The sequence below is a fragment of the Zalophus californianus genome, chromosome 1 (assembly GCF_009762305.2).
Source record: "Zalophus californianus isolate mZalCal1 chromosome 1, mZalCal1.pri.v2, whole genome shotgun sequence".
NCBI classification, from domain to species: domain Eukaryota; kingdom Metazoa; phylum Chordata; class Mammalia; order Carnivora; family Otariidae; genus Zalophus; species Zalophus californianus.
In genome coordinates this window covers 78,701,620-78,723,405 of record NC_045595.1, presented here as the reverse complement: position 1 = coordinate 78,723,405, position 21,786 = coordinate 78,701,620, and the positions used below count along the sequence as shown (strand labels likewise).

The following is a 21,786-nucleotide window of genomic DNA, read 5'->3' as shown; positions in this document are numbered from 1 at the left end:
AGAATTCCACAATTCTGTGAGAGAGGATTCCCATTTTACAGATGAGGAAACCGAGGCCCAGACAGGCTAAGAGACTTGCTCGAGGCTCAGTGGCTGGTAGGAGCAGGGCCAGAATTTGACCTTGGACTTTATGACGAGGCATTCGCTGAAGCCCACGGCTCCTCTCATGCCAGGTCTCACTGCCCTGCACCTTCCTCTGAGCGTAGACCCATGTTGTCCCTGTGGCTTAGATTCCTTCCTTGGGGTGCCTGGAATTTCCTTGCCTCTCTGTGCCATGAGAAAGTATAATGAGCAAGAGCTCTAGTGTCGGAGCCAGAGTTCAAAGTCCAGTTCAGGTCTTTCATGCTTTTCTGGGTTTCTTATTTAAAACTTTCATTATCGACAGGGTTTGAAAAATACCCTGGTTGTTGCTGTGGACTCTTCTTTCCATTGTTTATGCCCCTCCTATAGCTGTGTATGTGATGTTTTGTTCTGCTTCTCTTCATTTATGTGTATATGGTTGTCAATGTATTTCAAGGTCAGAAAGGGCGACAAACACTGGAGAAGGGGAGCCAGAGGCTGAGAGAATGTTTCTGTTCTAAGAACAGTTATCATGCCGTCTCTACTAAGTGCCAGGCACTATGCTGGGTGCTTTACACGCACGACCTATCATCTTTACAACAAATCTGAAAGCCAGAAATTATGACCCCATTTAAAATGAAGGGGACTGAGGGTCAGAGAGGTTAAAAAAACATGCCCTGAGTTGGTATATTTAAGAGCAAGAAGTCCACCTGAGTCTGTCTGACCATAAAGCATATGAGCTTAACTTTTAAAGAAACCCGCACAAGGTATTCATTAATGCATTCTTATTGTACAAAAATCTTGCACGCAGTTGTACATGGAGTTAGTATTAGCATCCTCCTTTGCTCTACTCTTCCCTTTTTAAGCTACCTGGTGTTTCGGGTTGATGTGTATCCAGGGCCTTTTGTCTATGCACATTTGTGCACACACAGTGATACAGATTTTTAAAACTATAAATGGGAGGGGTTGCCCGGGTGGCTCAGTCGGGATCCCTTGCATCATCGGGCTTCCTGCCTTCCTGCCTTCCTTCCTCCAACTTGTGCGCTCTCTCTCTCAAATAAATAAATAGGTAGATAGATAAATAGGAATAGATTTATAAAAAAACCTGTAAATGTGATCCCGCTATAGTTAATGCATGGTGGCTTCTCTATTTGGTATTCCTAAAAAAAAAAAAAATCCCTTTTTAAGAACCTGCTTATTTTTCTAGTGGATACTTTAGATATGCCATGGTGTATTTGAACATTCCCCTATGGATGGACATTTTGAGTGTTATTAATTTTTCAGGAACAAAATGGTGCAAAGAAAATAGGTGAACACAGCTCTTCATCCCTGTGAGTATTTCTATGGAAGAGAGTATTGTAAGAGGGACAGCTGGGTCAAAGCATATCTGCATTTTAGGTTGTGATAGAAACTGCCAGATAGAAGCCTGGGGTCCATCCCCCGCTCCATGCTATATCTCAGTGAGAACTGAAGTTGGATGCGGGAACCTTGAATTTCTGATGTTTGCCTCCTTTGCCTTTGCCCTGTTTCCAGTTTTTTCCTCCCCTCCACTCCAGCTGAGAGCTTTCCCTTCTTTTCTTGCCCTGTATTTCTGTCTGTCCTAGTCTGCTTATGGGGTGCTCTTTCCTGCCTTTGAAGTATCAAATCACAGCTCTCTTGCATCTACCAGAAGCTGCTGGGGAGCACTTAGTCTCGTGTTGATGGCTACAGCTCCTAAAGTGCCCTTGAGGTATATGAATCCCACTGGCGCTCTGAGCTGGGGCCGCGCTCCCTGATCTGTGGTGAGTCCCGGCAGAGTGGAGAGCGGAGATGGTTGGAGCAGATGGTCGTACTAGTGGAAGGGCTCAAGCTTTTTAATCCCCCACCTTCTAAAATACTCCTTTACCTGAAGATGTCCTTGTATTTTACTTAAGGACAAAGATAGCGATCACCCGCTGAAAATGTGAATGCCTAACTTGAAGGATTATAATGCACACAATGACTTGGCTTTACATCTGTCATTTTTGGAACACTTTGTTATTTTGGTAAATGAGAATTATATATCATTTAAAATTGTCATCATTGATTTGATTAATTTTTTTCCTCCTTATGAAGAGCATGAGTTAATAGTCTGCCCCTTTGCTGACATAAGATACTGTTTTAAAAATTACTTTAACTTGTCTAAATCTTGGGGACTGGCTTAATAAATTACGGTATATCTATAAGCAAGGATAATTTATAGCCAATAAAAGTCAGAATTCAAAAGAATACTTAATGAGAAAGGAAAATGTTCATGATACGTCGTTAAGCATTAAAAGCTGGTCAAAAAATGTTATGTCTCGTGTGATTCCAAGTTTGTAAAAAACAGATATGCACAGAAAAAAGACAAATATAATAAAGATTTTAACACTGCTTGTCTTTGGAGGATGGAAATACAAATGATTTCTAAAAATTATTTTTGTTGAACTTCTGGGAAATTCTCAGTTTTGTACATGAACATGGAAGGCTTTTATCATGAGAGAAAATAACTTGTTAGTAATATTATTTTGACTTTTTTTTTTTCTCCTTGCCTTCCTCGGATCTAAGACTCAGTTCTCTTGATATTAAACACAGAACTGACCAACAGAGAAAATTCTGTGAGCTCACTGGATTGCTGCCCACCTTTTTCTGATGCAGTCAGGGAGGTGGGTCAGTCCCTGCCTTTTTTCTCCTACTCTGGGTTCCAGGGTACCAAGAAGGTACCTGATTGACATTGAGCACAAACATCTAAGTACAGAGGTCTGACTGTTTGGGTCCAGACCCTGCTAGATCCAGCTACAGGGGTGCATGCATCTAACTAGGACCCATCCTTGTGGAACTGGTGGGACCTTGGGGTTCTGAAGAGAAGTTCAGGAAGTCATGAGAGGTCTGCATGAAGGAGCCTCGTAAGTACTTAGAAGAGGATCAGGGCCCCAGCCAAACAGACTGCGATTCTCTGAAAGGCTCAAGTCCCAGAGGGATGTGTTAGCAGGCAGAGTGATTAAAACAGAACATCCATTTGGCAAGTAAGATAAACCGGGCCTAAGGAAGCCCAGTCAAGAACGGGGACTTAGGTGGCTCTCCAGGTGCAGTCAGGGAGGGGAAGAAAAATGCACATTCCCTGAGTGTCCACTAGGTGGCAGGCCCTTTCTTATACTAAGAGCTGAAGTGTCTGTATTCGCAAGCATTTTCTGATATTCAGGTTTTTAAGAATCACGCAGAGGGCTGGTTAAAAAACACAGATTCTTGGCCCGTTTCCAAAGCTTCCAATTCAGCGGTCTGGGGTGCAGCCCCAGATTCTGCATTTCTAACAAGTTCCCGATGCCGCTAGTGCCACTGGTGGGTGCACTTTGAGCACCACCAAATAAATATATCATCTCAAGACTCTGGGAGAGAAGGAGGTGGGCAGCAGTAGGATGTGGTCCTCGTGGCTGAGCAATCAGTTCAAACTGTGACAAAGATTCCAGGGAAGGTGTAGTGTGGAGATAGAAGGGTGGCTTGGGTCACTTGCTGCTGGTTGGGTCACTTGCCTCTGGTACTCAAGCGGATTGGAACTGTGGGCTGTGGCAGAATGCTAAGTCTCCAGAGCTCTCATTCCAGTTAAATGTGTTACCAGTTAATTTCCTTAGAATGACTGTAGCAGAGAGAAGTGCAGTTATATGCAGATTAAAATGAAAGCAGTATTCAGACCCAAATTGAAAACCAAAACATTAACTATGTACCAAAAATAAGCCAAAAGAAAAAAACATCAAGAATTCTATAATGCACGGATCAGTGATTCTCAAATTATTTGAACTGAAGGACCATTTAAAAATATATCTGGTCCATTATAGTGCAGCACACGGTTCTTTTGCACAAGACTTTTACCTAGCTCTAGCCATGCATGACTCACCAGGCGAGTTTGACAATTCCTGACTGGTCCAGACCCTGTTCAGTGAGGTGAGTCCACTGATCATGTATTTGAATGTCAGCAGTAATTTGCCACATTGCTATAAAAGTTTCTAAAGCTCACTCTTAGTTTCTGTATTTGCATCCATAGAGAGGAATAATAACAATTTGTAGGAGGGTACCCACTCACCAACCACACGTCGAGGTGCGCTGATCTGCACCAGCTGTATGGCTGACCTGAGCGATGGGCTTACTGTGGAACTTCTAGCAGGCAATCTGTTCTTTTGGCTCTTGTACTGCAGATCCTTAACTTTTTGTATCCTTCAGGGCCATTTAGTTCTTATCAAGTCAATTTGGGCTCCTTGGAATGGGGCTAGTTGGATGTACTTTTGGCCTCGATGCAATTGCTTCATGCTCAGACATCAAGGGTAATGTCCTATACAGGGTATGCACTTAATGAACACTGATGGGATGAATGCATGGAATGGTAGGCCGGGACTGAGATATCAAGCATGCCTGGGGGCTGCACAGAGAAAGCCAGGAAATACATGCCCAGCGTAAAGGGGCATCCAAACAGAACTCTCCACACGGTGATTTTATGCAGGTGGCAGACAAGCAGAGAAGATGGAGAAGAACCAACTCCAAAAAGAACAAAGTGACTAATCAGGTTATTTCTCTGGCCTCCCTGGTGCCTCACTAAATACAGGTGTCCACTGTGAATGAGTAAGATTTAGTTTATCAAATTCATGGGCCATGACAACATAGGCTTTCCCATGGCATTTTCATGCTGAACCAAGCCCTTGCCTCACGTTCATGCCAAGATGAACCCTGCTGGTTACTCTAGAAACTACCGGAGAGTTTTCCCTAGTTGTTTTCCTTTTAATATGAGAATCTTGAGGAAGGACTTTAATGTAATAATTTAATTATATTTTCTTATTAAACAGTTCTCTTTTAGCAAAGGAGAACTGAATGAATGCAAAATGGATTATCAACTCGAATCCACCCCGAAACGTCATGCCCTAGCCAATACTCACCTGGCTTCTTCTCCTTCTCCATTCCTTACCAGGCACACAGTGCAGCACAAGGAATTTATGTGACTTAATGATGCATAGCTAATAATACTGATCACAGTAATAATGATAGCTGCTATTTAGAGAGCCCTTAGGAGAGGTACTATATTAAATGCATGCTTAAATACATTATCTTATTTAATTCCATCAATGATCACATAAGTTTGCTCAAGGACAGACTGGAAGGGCTAGAATTCTAGCCCAAATCTGTGGTTTTAACCACTGCACTACAGTTAGGGTCTTGGATCCAAATAGAGACTGTTTCCTTTTGCTTTTAAGGTATAACAACAAAAGAAGTACACTGTATTAGGAAGTTTGAGTACCCAAGGCCAAGATTTCTTGTAAGTGATAGAGGCATAGATGGATCCTATGAATGAATGAATGAATGAATGAATGAACGAATGAATGAGTGAACATGGGTGCCAGCTGTGAATGAATCAAATTTAGTTTGTGAATTTCTTAGATCATGGGGACACTACAGTTTCATGTTGGTGTTTCACTGTTAGCCAAGGACTGACATGGTTTTGATGCCAGCTCATAAAATCTGAAGACACAATCTGGTTACAAATTCTAAGACTAAATCTCAATTATATCTCAAACAAATTTGCACACACACACACACACACACACACACGTCTCATATGCTGACTCTTTAAACAAACTTATTTTGTTCTTTTTCTCAGTATCCTTTTCAGTTTCTCAAATCTCCCAAATACTAAAGGTGAGAGGTAGTTTAAACACAAATCTTCCCAAAAAGAACATGTATAGTTTTGACTGCACTCAAATCAAAGCTCATGCCACTATTTTATTATTTTTAGATAATTCTCTTTTCAACAGAAATGATCTACACACTCAACTTCTTGGGTCAACTGGTAGTTCCAAGGAGCTTTTGATGTGTTTTCAGAAAAGTTAAAGAAACAGCGCTTTTTTGACAGGATAAATATAATCATGTGCTTATGTTCGAGTTAGAACAGTATGCAAAAGTCTCTCATGGCTCATACGTAGGAGGCTTTACAAGCTTTCATTAATATATCTTGGTGGATGATTGCCAGATTTACAAATACACAATTTAAAACTTTATCATGAGTCAAAATCCTTCAAGAAGAACCAAAAAGAGCTTATTTTCCCTCCATGCTAAATTGCAAAACAAGGGAAAGTCACATGAACGTGGACATTTAAAAATACAATGAATTTACAAAGCAAACATTTTGGGGAGCCCTAAGACAGTAACGCGATCAGCACAAAGACATCTGTCGGGTGAGGCACCCTGAGGTAAAGACCAGTTAAATCTAATGCAATCAGGAACTTAGGCCAGTTTAACACTTTTTTTATGAGGTGACAACCTCCTAACACCATAATCTTGCCTTTCAGGAAGATGACACAAGGATTTAATGAGTAAAAGAAAACAACTTAAAACCTCTCTTTTGAGCGTGAATTGTCTATTTGGGTTAAAGGTAGTCTTTGAAATCCCATTAGCTACTGGCACAATTGGGAAAGGAGATGTACACACACACACACACACACACACACACACAAGTAGCTACAGAATGATAGCAATGTCTGTTTCTACTCAGATGCAAAAACAGAGTTAAAGCCAAAACTAACAACCCTTCTGCTAATTAGAGAAATAAAAATGTCTTTTCCCCAAGTGTCCAACGCAACATGCAACTGAAATTAACTGCTTTCCTTTGGGACTCATTTATTTATGTTTAAAAGAGGATGGGGGATAAAGAAACCTTGCAACAGAACAGTTGGGGAAAACACATGGATACCATACATTGGAATAAATGGAGCTGAGCACACAGTGACAACAGAGCTCTTTTTCACTTGTGGAAACATGATGTTATGGTCTAATAAAAATTGGGTTACCTTTACATTTCTTTTCTTCTGTTTGGAAGGTCTGGGCACTTGGGACACTCTGATCGTTCACATCGTCATGGTCCAGATGGAATATCGAGCTAGTCCAAGTGGTCTGGATGAGATGTGGTGACGGCTGTTCATTTTTCAATGAGTTGCGCCTCTCCGCATGGCTCTTCCTATGGAGGCAGGCTTCAGACATTCCTACTAGCTTCCAGTCGTGTTCTCGGTCTGGACAGTGCTTTGGTTTGTCCCAGGCTGGAAGGCCATTTTCTGGAGGGTTGAAAAACACGAGATGATGAGCTGTTGGCATTGTCAAGATTTTGTTGAGTTGCAGTTTTGGAAGGCACGTTGTTTCTCAATTCTTTGGGGCTGACAGTATTCACATGCACCTCCCCTTGACGGCAGTGATAAGATACAGAATTTGTCAGCCTTGGGCATTTAGCCACCACAGTTGGATTGCCTGTCGGAGTAATCAACACATTCCCCCTTATTTTTAGTGCCTAGAAAGACATTAGTTCCTCCAATGGAAAGGCTGTATTTTCACCAGCCAGGATTCCACAGCAATGGCCCAAGAGCAAGTTTACACCAATTTATGTGACTGCTTAGATGATCGTTTGAGGTCTTGAGGGTCAGGGCTGGCCATGAACACTTTTCAGATCCTTAGGACATAAAACATCCAGGATTCAGCCTTGTTTGACTTGGGTTTTATCACAGGCTGACCTGAGGGGCACCCTGTTACTTAAGTGGGACATGCTCACGTGGTTCCTCTGGGAGTGACAACTCAGTCCTCCCTACAACCTTCTACTCCCAATGGCCCAAGACAAAGAGACTGGATCTTCAGATAGAAATTTGTAAACAGTTTCAATGTAGTTCCAAATTGACGATGAGATCCAATGAAGGAAAGCAGATAGTCCTTTAGTGGGGGGTGGCGGGAGCAGATTAACAGCCCTAATGATAGAGTGATAAGCCCTGAATCTCTTTGGTTGAGGTATAGGCAATGAATTATTTATGTATATTGTGGTTTTTTTCCCTATTTAATTTATAGGGAGTTGAAGATCTACCCTTTAGAAAATGGGAAGAAATGGAATATTATAATATAATGCAATAATATAATGTAAACTTTCTTACACTAACCTTCCCCGGTGGCAAATTTTACCTCCTTGAATATCTTTACTGTACATGGATATAAGGTAGCAAAAATGAGCAGGCTAATGTATATATTTGTATATGCATATGCATTAAAAAACATAATCCATCTGGTCATCCATATTTCTAGAAATGCTTAGGCTCCTGTCTGTCAAAATGAGAAATATACAATATAAATAGAGTTCTACTTTTAAAGTGATCATATACAGTGATTGAAAGACTATCATTTATGTGTGAATTTTCCTTTCTGCTGAAATTACCAAAGGAGCAAAGATACCCATATTAGAGAGACAAGTCCATCCTGATCTGTGCATAGTATTGGGAATTTTAAGCTGCCTTTCCAACACTTAAAATGACTTTTAAATTATGTAATGCAAGGGCTCAAAATGCTTTAGGTTTTCATAAGCTCTGTCTGTAAATGACTAATTGTCTTCAGTTGTCGGTTAGGATGGTTTCTCTAAAAACGTGATCTACTCTCAGTCACTTTGGAGGCTGCCCTTTGCCTTGAGTCTTCAGGTCACTATGTGGAAATTCTAATACATATACATTCCCTTTCTACTCCACGAGGAGACTGTGAACAATGACTACCAAGTAATAATCAACCCATGATTTCTTTGTCACAGTAAATGGAAATGCTGTGGCTTGAAATAACATGGCCAGTAAGCAATAAATACATGCAAAAAAATTCTATAATGTGACAGCTCTGGGAAATAACATTTGATCTTATTCAGAGAAGAGCCCTGAAAATTCACCCTATGCAAATGGGTAAGCTAGGCATTGTGTGAGGTCATGAGTTCTTTCTCTACATTATTATATGACATTATTCACTGCCTGGTGAATCAGAAACTCTGGATTCAACCATAGCCAGCTCCTGGTGCAATTATAGGCACCTATTCTCCCTATCCATTAAAAGAAAACAACAGATTAAAATCTTGGGAGATTGTGTTGCATTTCAAATTAAACATATCTATGTAGAATCCATTCAAGTTTATTATCCATTGAGGGTTTGAGGTTTTTATGAGCTAAATATAAAGCTACTGAATGCAAGAGTTAACTCTGGGCCTAAAGAGTATTCATTTTATTTCCACAGATATGAAAAGCCTTCTGACCCAGGCATGTTTCTATGATGTCTTCTTTATTTTCGGGGACTCTCTAAATCCTCGGTAAATTGTATCCTGTAAAGCTCCATTTTAATGTGAAAGTTATCACACTATTTTGTAAAGCCTCCAACATTTGATTTTTTCTGCAGAAATTCTTAAAATTTGGTATTAACTTCCTTGATCAAGCAGAAATTAAGAAATATCCCCAAAGTGGATAGTCACTTCTCTCCAGCGAAAGGAGCTAGTGGCCATGCTTGGATGAGAGATGCTGAAAGGGACTCCACCCAAGGGGACATTCCTCCTTAAAGCACAGCCTATTAAAGCTTGCTCAGCATGTCCCCTGAGCCAGTAAGAGCAGGTATTTCTTCTAAGCAAGGGAGGTTATGTTTGGGGTGAGGCAAGGGATAGGATTGCTTTCCATTTTCCTAAGGAAAGAAGTTGAGATGGTTTGGGGGAAAGGGCTTAATTCACAGGAGGCATTTACAGGCTCGTAATTATGGTCTGTAATTCCATTCATGATAATGATATTCAGCTGCTTGATTGGTAGGTTTATTGGTTGGGGCACTGCTGGGAAACCCAGGGACTGAGAAGTCTTGGCTGGGTCATGGGAAAGCTCAGGCGGATTTTATTTAAGGAGGATTCTTGATTCTTATCCTTCCAAGAAGAGGGAGACACATACAATTCCTATTCCATTCCCAAGGAGGGATAAGATACCCACTATACTGAGCCCCTTAAATTCTGCCTCCTGAGGATGCTGTTGTTGGTGAGAAGTGTAAGTTACCTCTACATGTGTTTACTTGGCAGTACTGGTTTTCAGGGGTATCCTGATATTTCTTTGTCTAATGCTTGTATCCCTTGGTTCTCCCCAAACTCAAACCAATGAAGTATGTCTTTGTAAAGAGATTGAAATCTTAAAAGATTAAGCCAGTGATTCCCAAACTTTGGTGAGTGACAATTACCTGAGGTGTTACTAAAGAACACAGAGACCAGGCCTATAGAAGTGGGATGGGCCCAGGGCATTTGTATATTTACTAAGTTCTCCAGATAATTCTGATTCCCAAGAGAGTTTGAATTCCACAGGGTTAAGAAAATTGAAGGTGGGAAAACAAATTACTGGCAGGTTTCAGATAAGGGTGCAGAGTCCTTCTTAGGCTCTATTGTTTTACACAGCCTTGAAGTAAAGTTACTTTATAATTAAACAATTCATCGATGTTTTGGGATCAACTGTGTGAAGATTTAAAAGTCAGATATTATGAAGAGATGCTCAACATCACTCATCATCAGGGAAATGAAAATCAAAACCACAATGAGCTATTCCCTCACACCTGTCAGAATGGCTAGAATAAAAAACACAAGAAACAACAGGTGTTGGCGAGGATGTGGAGAAAAAGGTGGGAAAGGTGCACTGCTGGTGGAAATGTAAATTGGTGCAGCCACTATAGGAAACAGAATGGAGGTTCCTCAAGAAACTGAAAAACAGAATTGTCATATGATCCAGTAATTCTACTACTGGGTACCTACCCAAAGAAAACACACTTATTAGAAAAGATATAAGTACAATATATTACTTACAATAGCCAAGATATGGAAGCAACCTAAGTGTTCATCGATAGATGAATGAATAAAGAAGTGGTGTGTATGCACACACACACACACACACACACACACACACACACACACACACACACAGGAATATTACACAGCCATAAAAAAGGATGAGATCTTGCTATTTGCAACAACATAAATGGACCTAGAGGATATTATGCTAAGTGAAATAAATCAGAGAGAGCAAACTGATGGTTGCCAGAGGAGAGGACGGTGTGGGGTGGGTAAAATGGGTGAAGGGGAGTGGGAGGTACAGGCTTCCAGTTATGGAATGAATAAGCCATGGGGATGAAGGTCCAGCACAGGGAATATAGTTGATGGTATTGTAGTAGTGCTGTGTGGTGACAGATGGTAGCTACACTTGTGGTGAGCAGAGCAGAAAATGTAGATTTGTCAGATCACTATGTTGGACACCTGAACTAACATAACATTGTGTGTCAACTCTATTTCAATAAAAATGTCAGATATTAATTGGATGTTCTCTTATAGATCGGGGGTATGGATGTAAATAAGTGTTCACCTAAAAAGTTTGTTGTCCTGGGCATTATCTGGGACACAATGTGCACAGTAGTAGAGATACATTTTTTTTTTAAAAGGAGGATTCTACAAATGATCATGTTATTCGCATGAAGTATGAATCTTTGCTCTTTAATGGATCCCAGCTAATACCTGGCTTTTGATACTTCATAATTCTAGGCATCAAGACAATTAACCAATTTGTCAGTTATGATGCAAATTAATAACAAAATTAAAGGTAATAACTAGATAGGAACATGTGAACTGTTACTAAAATAACTAGACACATCCTGGCCTGTTTCTCAAGAGAGTTTAGAATCGAATGATTGAATTTTTATTAGATGATTATAATTCTTTTGGCTTTGAATGACACAACGCTGGTCTACAAAGTTATTTTGCAAAAAGAAACAAACCTAAATCTCATTAACATAACTATGAACAACCTATCTCTGGAAATTACATTAAATATGATAGAAAAGAAGTCTGTCCATCAAAAAAGGGAGAATTATATGAAAATATTCAAGTATTTCAGGACACAAAAGTGAGCTGATACCTTAGAAATGCACTAAAGCAAAGGAAATAGGCTTATGACCAAGTGGTCAGAGAGGGTCAGCTGAGTGAGCTGGGATTTCATGGCACTCATTATAGGAGTGTTTAGTTTGCATTAAAGGCCATTAGTTTTAGGCATTGAGACCCCAAACCATACTCTGTATTAGGGGGATGTGTATATGATATGCTTTGCAAGCCCAGGGAGTGTGTAGAATTATCATTGGATAGCTCAGGCTATTAGCATGATGTCTCTAATTTCCATTCTAATTTTTTATTCAGGCCCATAAGTTTTAGCTTCACCAAATTCTCAGACTATGTACATATCAATTGATTTTTATTTGTGGAGTCATGCAGAAGAGGAGACTAATGCTTGGCTGAGCATTCACTAAGGGCCAAATCCTGAACTAGATACTTTTATTCATCTTCATGAACATCCAGGGAAGTCCGTAGTGAGACACTGCTTGATTTACTAGGAACCTGAAATTCAGAGAAAGCACTTCATCTACTCTTTCATACCTTTCGTGCTGTTAACAGATATATTATCATTATTTGCTTTAGTTTGATTAGTAGCCATTAGCCTATTAATAGGTATCATTTTTGTCAGTTCTTTGGAAGTTCTTTATCAACTATGTTTATTGTCCCATTCAATTTTCTCATTTATATTTGTAACTGGTCTGCTGGCTTTCACTCTGAGCCACCTACAACCCATTGTTCATAGAGTAGCCAGAGTGAGCTTTAAAAGTACATTTCAGAACATGTCTCTCTGGTGCTTACAACCTTCTGATGACTTCCATCAATATTGGAATGAGGTCCTAAGGCCTTACTGCAGCCTGAGACGCTCCAAGGGATTTATCCCTAGTCCATCCCACCGAGCCTCTCTCCTGTGGCTCAGCCCCTTGTTTTCTGTCCTCTGGCCGCATGGGCTTCTTCTAACATATACTCATTCCCACCAGTGTCTTTGCAGAAGCTCCTCCCTAAGCTTGGGGTGCCCTTTCCGAATACTTCCTCACCTCCTCTTGATGTACCAGGAACAATTACCGGGCTCCAACCCCACATCCCCTTTTACCTGGAGGTTGGATTTTCCCTTTTATGGAACATATCAGGGTTGCATTTCTCAAGGAAGATAATCAAAAGTAAAAGTAAGGGGTGGGATCCCTGTACCGCCCTGGAGGTGGCTCTGTTTCAGTGGAGAGAGGAGAGGGCTAGGTTGGAAATCTGAGTCCCACTCTTCCATGTAACGGCTGAAGGGTCTAATTTTGAAAATCACTTCCTTTTTCTAAGCCTCCTTTCTCTTCATGTGTAAAGTGGCAATATAATGTTGCTCATGGGATTTCACCCCTTCTCCACCACCTTCAAGGCCAAGGTGACTGTTTAGGTTTTCTTGAACCATCCATCCACCCTCTGAACATCCATTAACACTTTCCATGTATCTCTCTCCACCCATGTTCTACTCCATACCTCATGATCTAACCATTTACATACATGTTTTCTTTTCTTTCTTTTTCCTTTTTTCCTTCCTTTTCTTTCTCTTTCTTTCTTTCTTTCTTTCTTTCTTTCTTTCTTTCTTTCTTTCTTTCTTTCTTTTTCTTTCTTTCTTTTTTTCCTTTCTGTGACACAGTGCCTAGCATCATGCCCTCATTATTGATTATCTCCCAATAATCCGGTAACTTTGCAAAGAGAAAACTGTTTCCCAGGTACAGACTCTATGCCCGTTTTCTTATCTAAAAGTCACTGGTAAGTCGTAAGGAAGACTCAAAACTATGAAAACCAATTCAACGAAGATTTTCTACTACTAGTATTATCTTCTCAAAACCGCAGGAGAAAATGAAAACTGTTTTGCTTTTTAGAGGCAGGATAGGATAAGAATCTGGGCTCTGCTTGTCAAGGTTCAAATTCTGGCTTTGGCATTTATCAGCTGTGTGACTTTGGGCAAATTGCTCTTGCCTCTCTGGATCTCCCTCCTGAATATCTATAATACTTGTTTCCATCTCCTCTGTATGGCAAGAACTCACCACATTTTCCTTGTATTATGTCGATGGTTTCCACACTTTTCTCCCCCCTCTATTGGACTCTGATCAACTTATCCATCTCTCAGTTCTCACAGCTCCAAGCACAGTGCCTTAACATGAGAGGACCTGAATAAATATTACTTGGAAACAATTGAACATAATATAGACAGGTCAGAATACTCTGGAAGCTAAACAGAGCACACATGGACTTTTACCTATCTAGGAATTTCTCTGCACTGAGCAATAATGTGCTCTACACGAGACCCAGTCTGCCAGAACTGGTTTGCCTCAACGTTTTGCAACAAAGGGGGCTTGGCCATAACCAGATGCTGCAGCATGACCTGAGATGTGTTCTGTGCCCAGAGAAGGCAGGAGGGGCAGTTAGATGGCTCTATTCGTCCTAGTCTTCGGACTGGGTAAACCCACCGTTTTTACTCTGGCATTTTTCTCCCATGAAACCCTTTGCCTAAACCACAGGTGTGGCTTGTTGTCTGCTGCCCAGACAAGAGCTTCACATGGGACGCCAGAGTATGGCTGTGAGTGTCTCAATGCCACCCTTTCAGGCCCTCTGACATAGCAATATATCCTCGTCATCTGGGATGGGTGGGCCAGGCCCCAGAGAGCAGGCTGCTGGCTTGCTTGCCAGTGCCCTGGGATACTCTAGGGCGGCTTTGCCTGGCCTGGAAATCTCCAAGAGTGGCCCAGGCTGCAGAGCCTGGCTTGCCACTTGTAGTTATGAAGGCCTTTGGGGCAGCACTTGCTTAGTGGAAGCCATGAGACTTGTGAATTTGGAATATTTGGTCAAGGGAGGGAGATTTCTCCAAAATTAGAGAAAAGTTAAACTGTTGACTATTTTTAAAGGAAATTCACTATTACTACTTTCAAGAATTGTGAGGGAAGGGTTACATGACTGCTGAGTCTCATGAGTAAACTAGAGTGAAAATCCCTCACGGCACTGGTGTTAAGATTACATGTGCTGACATACACAAGGTCTACCACTGAACAGAAATACAGTAAGTTCTTGAAGTGTTGCCCTCCTCTTTTACACGGATAACTGCACAGAGCAAATCCACAATTCTCAGTGGGTGGGAAGGAACCTGGAGGATCCATTCTCATGCTCCCTCCTTCTCTCAATCCACACAAACATTATGAACCAGCCCCTCCCTGCGTCCGGCTCAGCTTGGGTTCTAGCCACACAGCTGCCTTTATTCTAGTCAGTGGTGAGTTCCTCTTGCTTTGAAAAATATTTATTATTTGTTATAATAATGTGTAATCACACGTTGCTTCTGATATCTTATTGATGTATGTTAGCATTCCCAATATGAAGCACCGGATGGCCCTTGACACTGTGACCAGCTACGACTTCGGTATTCTCCACAACTTAAGCCTGCAAAATGGAGTGGAATGTTCTGGTCATTGTGGGGCACAGGGGCCGTGGGTCACAGCTGGGGAGCAGCCTTCCAGGATTCCAATTGTACAGGAATTCACAATTTACAATTCTATAGGAATTGTGACTAAGGAGGACGAGAAAGGAAGGAAACCATATTTATTATTATGCACAAGGTACTTTATGGGCATAATAATAGGAACACTAATAATGACAGCTAAAATTTCTAAGCACTTACTATGTGCGAGCCTACGGACTCGGCACCATAAATAAAAAGTACTATTAACTGAGCACCTACTATGTGCCAGGTAGCATCCTAAGCATTTCTCATACATTATCTAACTTGCATTCCAATACCAAGAGATGGGTATTGTGTCTGTCATTTTAACCAATGAGGAAATAAGCATGGAGGGAATTTATCAGTTCCTGTTTCTATTTAGAAGGGGTTACAGTGTATGTAATTATTAATTCACCTCTTTAGATCAATGAGCTCCTTGGTAGTTGGGACTGTGGCTTGTTTGCTTTGTGCCCCAGCAGGCAGCACGAGGCTGGGCACATTAATGAATGCTCATTACCTTGCGTGGCACTGAATTAAACTCAGCCACTCTCCACGGCTCCCTCCTGCTCATCCACAGCTCGGTGGCAAACAGGAAATGGTGAAAGAATTCTTCTCCCCTTTGTGCTTGTTCTACCCTTTTCCTGCTCAGCTAAGTGCTATTTCTCATGATCTTCTCTTGGTCCCCAGACTGTTTCCCCAAAACTTTTCTCCTTCATTTCCTCTCCTTTCCCAGTGCTATGTGTCTAAGGATATTTCAAGATCTGGAGCAGAGGACTCTAAGGAAACTAGACTCTCGGATTTGAGAAGAAAATGATGACCTTTTATTTGCATTTTATTTGAAAATTTAAAAAGAAAGCTTTGTTAGCATTGTATTTATGCGTGTATAGAATGAATGAATGGATGGAATACTGAGGTCCATGAAATGTGCTCAAATCTTCCAATCAGGGTGTACTCATCTGCTAATTCACTCCTGAAACTTTATAAATGAGGATCTACTGAGGTCCTTGCTCAGCCTTTGGTTACATGAAATGCATCCTCAGGAATATCTTCTCGTAGGCAAAGTCTGGCAAAATTGGCCTCTTTGTTCAGATAGGCTGCCTTCCATTGCTATATGGTTTTGTCTTTCGTTTACAGAGCACCTGCTTATTGATTTTCCCTTTTGTTGAGACTGGGCTTCTCTGCCCCTGTGCACAGGTGAATTTAAGTTTGCTATCACAGAGGGTTTCTCTTATTTCATTGGCAGGGATTCTCAGTCCATTAAATGAGTGAGATCTGGGAGCTGCTCAGAGAGAAACAAATCTTTTTCTTATCTGGCTCCTCCTGGGTCTCCAGTTTTCCTGTATATTTCATTAGGCAATCATTATCCAAACGAAAAACAATCATCATAGCTATAGAAACCTCAAATAGTTATTCTGAAACTAGAAACTACAATGATAACCTCTTGATAGGTGAAAACCATTAAAATTTTAAAAAGTGTATGTTTAGAACCTTTAAAGGGGTGCATGTTAATCCATTTTAGAGTGTAGCTGAAAGAAAGTTAAACGCAGAACAACAAAACGTGTGTTCCAAGATCACAGTGGAATCTCCACGTGGAGGGGCCATGCGTGCATATGTATCAGCGGCCAGGTTCACGAACGACATCTTACAATGATTTAACCACACAGGAGCAAGCCCCCTGCTGGAACACTGGCCGGAGGCCCCAGAGACCCGGAAGGTACTTTCCAGAGGACACAGTGGAATCCTCCCCTAGGAACGGTCATTCGGTTTTCCATAATTCATACTGGATTTAATCAGAAGATCCTCAGGTCGGATGACTTAAACTTTGAAGTAATTACTCTAAAGGCCACAGAGATTCCATTTAGGATATTAGACAAGCTACAGCTGTAGCAAAAACATTCATATTAAAGAGCCACAAATGCACATGAAAGGGAGCAGATGTTTACTGCCAGGATTAGATTTCTCCTGGATGAAAGTTCAGATCATCATGTTTATTCTTGTTGCCCCAGCAGTCCGAACCCACATTTTCAAAAAAAAAAAACCAAAAAACAAAAAACACATAAGGTAGTCTGTAAGACTGGCCCCATTTTATGTTTCCACACTCGAAATACCCCTTCCCAGAGTAGGAAATACATGTGAGCCTTTTCTAACTTTGCAAACTGGGACTGGGGCATAATTTGTGGATAAAGAACAAATTGAGATTTACAATTTCTCAAATAAAAAGATAAAATGTGCCCCTTGGGTAATCGGATCAATATTATAGACACACCCTAAATACTTGGCAGCAAAGCACATATAGTCTTTCAATAAATTAAACTCAGGGATCAACAAAATGGCCAAAAATAGATGCTGGTGTTAAAGTGTAATAACATATAGGGCGAGGGATTGACCCTTCTCTGGGTTTTCATAGAATCTCACTTTCATGTTCCATATTTTTTTTCTGTGAAAATAAGTAGCATCAAGATCAATGTAGATATTTCCTTCACTTAGGGGAAAACATTTCAATCTGGAGAACTTTGCTTTTCCCTTTGTTCAGGAATAGCAGCCCTGCCACGTTACCCACACGTTCCTTACTCTTGGTTAGGATGGCAGGTGAGACTTTTTACATTGTGAGGACTCCTTGAAGGCAGGTACTTTGGGGACGTTTTCAGGCCCTCTGAACACTATTAAATACATAAAAAATTTATTTCATTAAATAGGCCCCAGTGCTATGACCCAATGCCATGCGGGGTAGGTCGTGTTCCCTGGGAGGGTCTGGCTGAGCACCTGCCCCAGCAGGTCCCCAGCAGCAGAAATGAAGGAGAGAATGAAATTGTTTTCTACCAGCCTATCTTGTGGAAGATAATTTAGCAGTGCAGATGGGTTAAATTGCTTGGTGCGATCTGTTCTACAGTGTTTTTACAGTGCAGGAAAATCAAGAGAAGCAGGTGGGATTTCTACTCTCATTTTAACACCTTTTTGGTTCTTTTTTTCTTAAACTTTTCAACTGCTTAAAATACAGCTGGCAAGGCTGGAGCTGGAGAGGGTGTGGGGCAACGAATTCCTGCAGTCCTGCCCCTCTCCAGCCTGTCTGCTCCCAATGAAGGCCAGGGGTGCCCCCGTTCCCCCTCCGTCCTCAGATGGCTCGTGAGTATCTCTAAATGTAGTCCGGGGACCTGCCGCATCTACATCACCTGGGAGCTCGTTAGAAATGATGAATCAGAATCTGTATTAGCAAGATCTTCATGTGATTCCCAAGCACATGGATGTTTCAGATACTCTGTTCCAGGGGCATAGTCTCCATGTAAAGTAGATAGAATTTGTTACATGTGGGGGTTACTCAATTTAAACTTTGGAGCAATTTAATATTTACTATCTAGAGATAAGATTTCCTATTCAGGAATCAGAGGGGAAAATAGTGTTTGATGGTTGCAGGTTAGGGAAATTAAAGAGAAGTGCCTTTAATGTCTTTATTTCCTAAATGGTTAGCTGGTAAATGTGGAACGTGAAATGGAAAAATCCAAACACTAAGCTTCCTTGTTAGAATTTCACCTTTCTTCAAGTTTTCCTTTCTAGAGACACCCAACAAAATAATCAAAGTAATAGCTAACATTTATGCCAGGCACCTGTTCTGAGCATTTTACATTTAATCTTCACTATAACTCTATGAGATAGAAATATTATCCTCCTTTTTCAGATGAGGAAACTAGGGCACAGAGAGATTGAACAACTTGCCTGAGGTCACACAGTAGTAAATAATAAAGTCAGGATCTGTACCCAGATAGGTCTGACTGACTCTGCCACACTTCTATTGACTTTGGCAAGTCAATACCAAATGACTTAGATGATCACCACAGGAAAGAGAACTAAATACTGTCAACAAAAATATGTAATTAGAGGTTTGAAATAAAGAGACTAAAGCCCGGAGAGGTCACTTTCTTGCTCAAAGTTACCCAGATGGGCAAAGAGGCAGGATGGGTCTTTTGATTCTTTGTCCCATGGTCTTTTAACTGAAAACATATGTTTTAAAGTATATAGCAATGATTTATTGCTCAATCTAAATGCTGGTTCAAATTCTGACATTTTCACTCTATACCTCAAACATTAAGAGCTGTTTTTCTAATTAAAAAAATTTTTTTCCAGTAAATTTACCAAACAAGAGACAGCTGGGCACGAAGTGATTCCGTTTCCCCCACTGATTGCTGCTGCTGACTCTTCAAAAAGTTCGTGTTTATGGTGATATGGGCTCTGCCTCCAAGTGGCCCAAGAGCATAGAAAGAAGGCAAAACCAACCAACCAACCAACCAAACCATTAAAATGACCAAGGTAAGGAAGAATTGGTTTGCTTCCTAAGCTGCCCATGTGGAAGATTAAAAGGCCACCAAATAATTTAGAACGGACAAAAAGATCATTTCATTTGGAGTTTATGATATTGAGAGCCAACCCTGAGGGAGCATCCGCTGTGTGCCAGGCAAGGTGCATGCTATGTTTTATTTGCTCGTTACAATGACACAGTGAAGGAGAATGTTGTTATTAGCCCCACTTCATAGGTGAGAAATCTTTGGCCGAGGGAACTAAAGATGTTCCCCAAAATTACAGGTAGAAAATGGGAAGCTGTTCTCATACCCTTTATGCTGCTACATGACACAGATGAAGCAATTGTAGGCCAGAGAGTAAAGCATTTGTCCACAGTCACAAAGCTAGCTAAAGGGCACTGCTGTGCTTAGAATCTTCCTCAGGATGGGCCAAGCTGGCTTGATGACAAACGGGAAATCCTATTGGAATTGTTCATCTCTTAGAATGAATATTGCTTTGAGAGACGTTCATCTATTTCCTCAGGAAACATGGCTTCAGCAAGCAAAATCTCTCTCACAAAGAATGGAGTCAAAGGCATATTGCTTTTGAAATGTAAGAAGGACATTATGTTCAAATGAACAGGCTTGTCTGATTTCAGCAATGGAACAATAGTGTCTGAGAACACCGATGCTTGGGAGCTTGAAAGGCATGATTTTTGGGGGAAAAAAATGTCACAGCTTGAGACACAAATACTCTTCGGCTTTATGAAAGTCTGGCTTGTGATACTTTCTGACCAAATCATAACCAAAAGAAGAAAAAATATTGTGCTGTTAGCAATTATCCTGTTCGTCCCGGATATGTCTGCAGACGACAGCTTCTTGCAGAGGGAACTGTACTACCAACATGGGTGTGTGTGTGTGTGTGTGTGTGTGTGTGTGTGTCTCTGCAACCTAAACATGGCCCGTTCTCTTGTGTGTTCTCACTGGCATACTCGTTTAGGACAACATGGCACAGTAAGTGGAAGGTGTCACAAAATGATTCCAACTTGCTCCCTCACGCAGAATGGGCAGTTTACTTCCTGGGGCTGCCTTGTCCACTACTGCCTCCATTCTAGAAATATGTTCGCCTGGAAGATAAGCACCGTGGGCGAAGAGGCAGGAACTTGCCAAAGGGAGGAAGATGCTCCGGAAGAAAAATCCCGTTCCTTGCACATTACCTCCGTCTAAGGGTTATTAGGTGGACCGATGCAGTGACTCAGATACAGAGACCGAAGTTACCATGGATGCTTCAAGGCTAGCAGTCCTCACCCAGGGTTTTTGCTTCCCTGGGGACAGTGGGCAAGGTCTGCAGACATTTTCAGAACTCACAACTTGGGGGAGTGTGTGCGCACTGCCAGCATCTAGTGGATATTGGCCAGGGATGCTGTGAAAATTTTTACACTCACAGGATAGCGCTCTGCCATCAGAATTCTCCCCCTCTTATGTCAGCAGTGCTGAGGCAGAGAGACGCTGCCCGCAAACTGTGAAGTGAGTTTTCTTCATGGTCTCTGCTTCCAAGTGCTCTTGCTCTGAGACCCTGCTGGTCAGTGTCACTGAATCCGGGAGGAAAAGTCCGATTAAATTAACACACCTTGAGGTATGAATGACTGATAGAGTCAGCAGTAGCAGGAACACCTGTGTTTTAAGTGACATTAATTTCATCTAAACTCCCCTCCAATCTGTGACATTTTAGGGAGAAGTCCATGATAACATGGACACTTATTTTTAGTGGATGGGGAAGATGGTGAAATTTACGGAGCACTGCTCACCTTCTAGAGTCATAATATACATAAGCAAACCGGTGATGTGATCCCAATGGAATATAATCATGAATACTTTTTTATTACAAGCAATTATTTGCACTTAGTATGGATCATGATTGCTTTCCAGCAAGGGAAGAAACACTGTAAGAAGCTTGCTATGCCCCAAGCAAACCTTATTGACTTTCTCTTTGCTGCTAATATTGACCTGTGGGTTTTGGTATGATAGGGCCCATTTGTTAGGTATTTGAAATGTCCCTGTTACCGTAAGTGCCAGGCTGTCTTCTCTCTGGACTGCTGTGGATCTATATTTGGATGGCAGGCTGCATAGGCTTTTATTTAAAGCAAGTCAAGCAGACACAGCATGAGCAAGATAATTGGCAGCGGGGAGGAGCTTCCGAGTCCTTTCTTCTCATTTTAAGGCTTAGATATGGAAGGTTTTACTCTTCTTTATACCAGTGTCTTATGGTG

The 21,786-nt window shown here is 41.2% G+C and overlaps 1 protein-coding gene across 12 annotated transcripts in view; it reads right to left on the bottom strand.

Moving 5' to 3' along the window:
- THRB (thyroid hormone receptor beta) overlaps positions 1 to 21,786 on the bottom strand; it is a 376,102-nt gene that overhangs the window by 65,515 nt on the left and 288,801 nt on the right. For all 12 annotated transcript variants that reach the window (XM_027584826.1, XM_027584830.1, XM_027584829.1 and 9 more), the window contains one exon: positions 6,885 to 7,145. In XM_027584826.1, coding sequence (XP_027440627.1) covers positions 6,885 to 7,145 — 261 coding nt within the window. The remainder of the gene's footprint in view (positions 1 to 6,884; positions 7,146 to 21,786) is intronic.